Below are 6,000 nucleotides of genomic sequence, written 5' to 3'. Positions count from 1 at the left end.
TTTGAAAACCTAACGTACTGTAAACATTCAGATGTATAAAGTAAATCGCATTTAACGAGTTTAATTGTTGTGTACTACTATTTGTTTGAAACTACAAAAGATTTTTGGTCAATATGGATGTTCTTACTTTCCCGTATGAAGCCACGGTGAATCTAAAAGGCGTTTTCAAAATATTCCCACTCGTACACTTTGCATCGTGGGTCTCCGTGCTTTTACTATGATTTCACTGTTGTTTTTCTCTTTGATTATACAGTACTATAGTATGCCGCAGTAAACGTATTTAACCGTTGCTGTGTTAAATCGTTTCATAATAAAGGCATTTTTACTCCAGAAGAGGAGGGATTAGTGGCTGTTTTACCGGATTGGATTGCATACCTACACGATCACACTTAAATTCACAGCAGTGGGGTTGGAGATGCATACGCGGAGAGGTATCACGTGTCTTCACTCTCTCACTGTTTCCCTAGCGTTAGCAATAGTCTGCTCCAGAGTGGAGCTTGTATTGCAGCATCGTCTAGTTTATCCTAGCTTCATCCACACCCTACAGTAGCTTTTATTACAGCCAACATCTGGGCAGAGGATGCAGGAACGATTTCAATAATCATGCTCCAACAACGTCGCTCCGATTTGAAACGCTTCTTTGTCCAACAGAGATAAGATTTGAGTAGTCGTGGGTCTTTTGCCTGCCTGATTGGGTGAAATCTGTGAAAACGTTTTGGATTCATTCTGTACGAATGTTAAACGCTGTTACTTGTCTCCTGGGGATTTTTTTTTTCAAGATGAGGTTTGTTGCTATAGAAATATCAAGGCTTTGCAGTGAGAGCAAATTAGTAATACACACAATAGGTAAGCACACGGTAGCTTGTCTAACGTTTAGATAGGTATTATACAGTATGTTTCAAAATATGTGATTTATTTAAACCTCGTTTTCTAGTGCATACACGACGGATAAAAATCTCTCGCCATTCCGTACAGTACAGGCAGGTTTGGGTGAGCGGTGTATTTTGGAAAAAAAACTATTAAGTCTGCAGGATCCTCATGTTTCAGTGACTATCTGAAATCTAGCAATGTTTTCAATTCAGCCAGACTGAGGAGCGCCTCCCTTCTTAGCGAGACCCGATCCTTAAATGACCTATAGCTAAAGGTAATGTGATCTATTGCCCAGATCATGGCATGTGGCTCATCCCAAATTTTAACAAGCGTGGCGCTGAGGATCACTAGAGAAAATGGGGATCAAGTCCAGGAATGTTGGTAATGCTTCGGTGGAACAGAGAGACAAAAAGGCCGGCTTGCCCGGAGACTTGGATCAAGGCACTTTGGGCTTGGGGGCTGGGGCTGATAAAGATGGAGCTCTTTTGCTGGTGGGTCCAAGCCGAGACGATTTCAAAAGGGGATCACAGGGAATTGGACTTCTAGCCAAAACTCCCCTGGGGTACACGAGACCGGTAAAGCGGAATAACATCAGGTACCGAAGAACTCAGAACTTGATATACGACGCACTCGAAAGACCCAGAGGATGGGCTCTGCTCTACCACGCGTTTGTGTAAGTGACATCTCACCTTTCATCCCAGCCCGTCTCGCATGCAAGAAATTGGGCTCTTGCTTTTAGGATGTAGACTGAATTTCAATGGATGATGTGTATGCACAGTACTGTCCCTTAATTGCAATATATGTTTATACTGTTTCACTCCAAATCACGGAAGTGCTTAAGAGAATGTCCGTTTATTTCACTATTTTCTGTCATGTTTAAAGATTTACTTTGCAATTGTTTTTATTTTGAAACTCAGTAGAACTTAACTTTAAAAAACCTGAATTCTCACACACAGTATTGCACTTGAAGAACCTTTACTGGATTAACTTTAAAATTTCCGGTGCAAAACATGCTCTAATTTATACTAGTAGTATAATACAATACTACTAGTAGTATTGTATTATTAACATATTTAGATCAATGATAACTAAATGCATTAGACCTTTCGGTTCTATGAATTTACTGAACTCTATGCTGAAAACATTTTAACACAGTACTGTCTACACATTTTTTAACTATAGAATCCTACAAAGGAAAAGAGATACAAGATACACTTTCATTCTTTATACGTGGTATCTTTGAATTAACTGGAAACGGTTTGAGTAATTAGGTGATAAAGTTGATGGGAGGAAGGAAACTAAGAATAAATCTAAGTCCGAAATTGGTGATAAAATGTTGTTTTTGACTTGTTCTTTAAATTGTTCAATCTCATAAGCTTCCCTGATATTGTTCTGTAGGATATTCGAACAGTAAATTGTATCCATTAACACACAATAGTAAAAATAAAGGTCTCTTAAAGGAACGCAAAACCTCATACATTAGTTGTAATTATACATTAGTGTTTTTAGTATAGTACGTACACTACATTTGGGTTACATTTTCCTTAAAAATGTTAAGATTTATTCAATTGTCAAGTCAGTGTTATAGGTTTTCCTATTTCTCTTTGGTCCTTAAAACTCAAAATGAATATTTTGAACCTATTTGTATACTAGTAGGACACTCAGTGGCTGGTTAAAACTATGACTTTATTTCAGAATACACATGAAAAATGTTTTAGATACTGTATGTTTGGAGAAGAGCAGTGTTAAAATATAGATGCACCAGAGAGGTACCTGTTCTTAGTAGATCCTCAAGAATCTTGGTTTTTGTTTCCATCCCTTGTGGTTTCTTTGTTGTTAAGAGGAACACTTAACAGATTCTTTATTTAGGCAGTACGCGTTTTAAATATGCTGCAGCCACACCCTTCAGGACATGTATTTTCCACTGACAAAACAGAACAGAAAGTTGTTAGTTATCCAAAGTTGGTGATGGACTTCATTACCTAAGAAGCTCGTCTTAGAAGCTGTAAGCTTACTTGATTACAGGGGTCTTTTTTTGTGTGTGTATTTCAAGAGAAATAATAAATATGATTAACATTAGAAGCGAAAGGTTTATCAAAGCCTGCAGTAGTGAATTACTGTGTGTGTGGATAGTTAATGGGCTTAACATGTTCACTGTTATATTAAAATTAAAGTATGAGGGCTGCACAGTGGCACATTGGTTAGCATTGCTGCATTGCTGTGTTGTTATTCCTAGTGAACTGTGACTTTATTAAGAAAAATTAAATGTCATCTACAAAAGCACTAATAAGTTATTTGTTTGTTCTGATGCATGGGGAGAGATAAGACTCTTGGATGAGACTTGGATTCACAGTCTGCTAGCTCATAATCCATATTTCAAGCTAGTTGCTTTCTTCTTAGTACATGTGTATTGACAGAAAAAAGGCAAACATGTAATTTAATTTTCTACTTTAACAGTACAACGTATGCAATGTCAGCAGCCTTTGAAACCTCCTATGGATCAGATGGAGAGGTACTGTTGTTTTTGCATGATAAAATTTATTATGAAACACAGGGGGAGTTTGTCATGCTGACAGTTAATTATGAATTAGACTTTCCTGAAAATGAAGCACATCAAGCAACAGGACTGTTCTGTAGAGTTCTGAAAATAATATCACCTCAGGGGGTGAAAACTTTATCCTTGTCTTCAGTTTGATGGCATACCAACTAATCATCTGATATGTCCTCATCCATAATGCTGTGTACCACATATTGCTTTAGTCAATGTAGAGAGCAGCAGAAAGGTTTTATCAGAAGCTTGCTGTTAAATCAATCAGAAGATTTAGTTGCTGTCACAGAATCCTTGATCATGAATTTTTCATTTCATACTTTGTTTTGACAGGATTCTGGACCAGTCACAATGTTTCTCAAATTAGGATAGCATCTTGATTCTTCCGAGGGATGGAGATTCTTTTTTCTCAACAGGGTGCATTCTTTTTAGTTTAAATTCCAGGGTGAGGAGACAAATGATTTCTTAAGAGAATTCAAACCTTAAGTGATATTTCCAGTGAAAGCATATTAAAACTACACTTGAACAATTGCATAAATGTGGGAAATAGTACCCATTCCTTGAATATCAATTCAGTTTTATGTTTAGTTCTTTTAGTCACGTTTTGCATTTACAGGTCATGTACTGTATATTTGTTTTTCACACATGTACAGTATGTGTTTCTGTGTATCTGACAGATTTTTTTACAGTATATGGCATGGATCATTGTGCTGTTTCTAGGCATTGGTCATTTGTGTCATGCTTTTGTATGGTGTTTGAAGTTGTCAGGGGCACATAGATTTGTTTGGGTAAGAAACTCCTGCTGTGAACTGTCAGCAAGGGACAACCTGTCCAATTTCTTGCTCACCCTATGTGGACAGTATAATCTGGCAGTGACTGGAGAAGGACAACAAGGAAAACACAGCTGGATCTGGATGGGAATACAGATGGGGGCAGTAACGGCAGTGATCTGGTGCTCAGGGGGCGTGGCGAAGGCGTACGTGTCTGAAACAGTCCAAAGGGGAAATCAGGGCGCAGTCCAAAATCCAATAGCTGAGAGGTCCATCCGAGACAAAGACGAGGAACGGGGAACATGGAACCAGGAACACAGAAGTTAAAATCATAACGGAGCCAGGCGTTCCGAACCCCGGACTCAGATGGTCAGGGTGCCGGGGTGAAGCCTGTGCCGTCGGGTATCTCCTGGACTCGCTGGTAGGCGGGCTTCCGGGCGTCCACCTTCCAAAGCTGAGTGCAGAGCTTCGGAGGCACAGGGTTTAAATAATACATGGGGGGAAAAAGGGGCAGGTGAATGTAATAATGAAACTAAAATACAAAAGGGTCGGAGCGCCCTCTAGAGGAGGGATGACGATCGTGACAGTGACAGCTGATGCATACGTGTAGAAAAAATAACTATGTACAGTAGTTCTGGAACAGTTATTTTTGCAGTAAGACAACTAAAAAAGCTACAATAAATAAATACAAAATAATTTTTGTAATAAGGTGATCATTATGTCTGTGCATATTTGTGGTTGAAAGGAAAGCTGCTTGAAGAATATTTCAAACTTTTTTTTTATTGAGAGGTTATGTACTTTTCCTGACACGTTAAAGCTGAAACCAAATGTTAAACATGCATTTGGGGACTAATTGAACTGCACATCAGTGGTCCCATTAGATCAAGGGAATGATCAGTAGCAAAGAAGTACTTTTTATGTTAGCCTCACAGCTTTAAACTGCTAGTAAGCAGCTGTCTTCATCCAGGAATAATGTTGGTGTGCATTCCCCTCATTGTATAAAAACTGTTTTTCCAGCACCTTAAGAGGGAGATTGACTGGGATAGCTGATAATAAAGCAACCTCAGGGTCACATAATCTCTATTTTATCCTGTCTGCCTCTGCGCATATTTAGGTGTTCAATGAAGGCAACAACCAGGTACTATGTCTATGTGTGTCTATATCTAGTGGCTAGTTTTACATACTGTACTTGTTTACGTCTGATTCCCCAGGTTTTGTTCTGAACTAATGGAACAGATAAGCAGGAACCATCTTTTATTCCTCTGTCTCACTTGATTTTTATCTGCCCCTTGCTTAACTGTATCATCGAAGTTGCACATTTTCTTAATTATCTGCTATTTTGCTTTGTAAACTGTTTTGTTAATTGTGTAGTGATTATGCACACTGGGGAAAAGAAAATGATGTCATGCCACTGTAGCTTACACTGTTCTAGGCCTTGCAGTAATCGGAGAAAACACCAGGGAAATGCTCTACTAAATGTGTAGGGGGGTATGTTTGAGAGGTTAATTTACATGTTTTCTTTGAATAATTGATGGCATTTAATTCTGCCTGTTGGATATAGGGGTGGTACTGCACTCTTCAGGTCTACCCTTTTTGGAGAATTGAGTGCAGGTAGAGAACATTCTTAGCCATTTTCCACCTGTGTGCTTCAGGACACACATTAGGAACATCTGCTCTCCATGGTGCTGAAATTGTGCTTCCTGAGGGGCAGAGCCTGATACAGCTGAAGTAAACCTCTTTTTCTCATTTGATACAACAATAATACACAGAAAACAACCACACTGTATTGTTTTACAAAGTAAACACTGCATT

At 38.7% G+C, this 6,000-nt stretch overlaps 1 protein-coding gene across 1 annotated transcript in view; it reads left to right on the top strand.

Moving 5' to 3' along the window:
* The first annotated feature begins 415 nt into the window (after window positions 1-415).
* The window catches only part of kcnq3 (potassium voltage-gated channel, KQT-like subfamily, member 3), an 89,537-nt gene continuing 83,952 nt past the window's right edge, over window positions 416-6,000 (top strand). The window contains exon 1 of the mRNA XM_088643931.1: window positions 416-1,543. Within this exon, the coding sequence (XP_088500057.1) occupies window positions 1,227-1,543 (317 nt within the window). The 5' untranslated portion in view covers window positions 416-1,226. The remainder of the gene's footprint in view (window positions 1,544-6,000) is intronic.

The sequence above is a fragment of the Lepisosteus platostomus genome, chromosome 8 (genome assembly GCF_059453375.1).
Source record: "Lepisosteus platostomus isolate fLepPlt1 chromosome 8, fLepPlt1.hap1, whole genome shotgun sequence".
Classification (NCBI taxonomy): domain Eukaryota; kingdom Metazoa; phylum Chordata; class Actinopteri; order Semionotiformes; family Lepisosteidae; genus Lepisosteus; species Lepisosteus platostomus.
The sequence above is the reverse complement of the archived record's forward strand: the minus strand, read 5'-3'. Positions and strand labels throughout refer to the sequence as shown.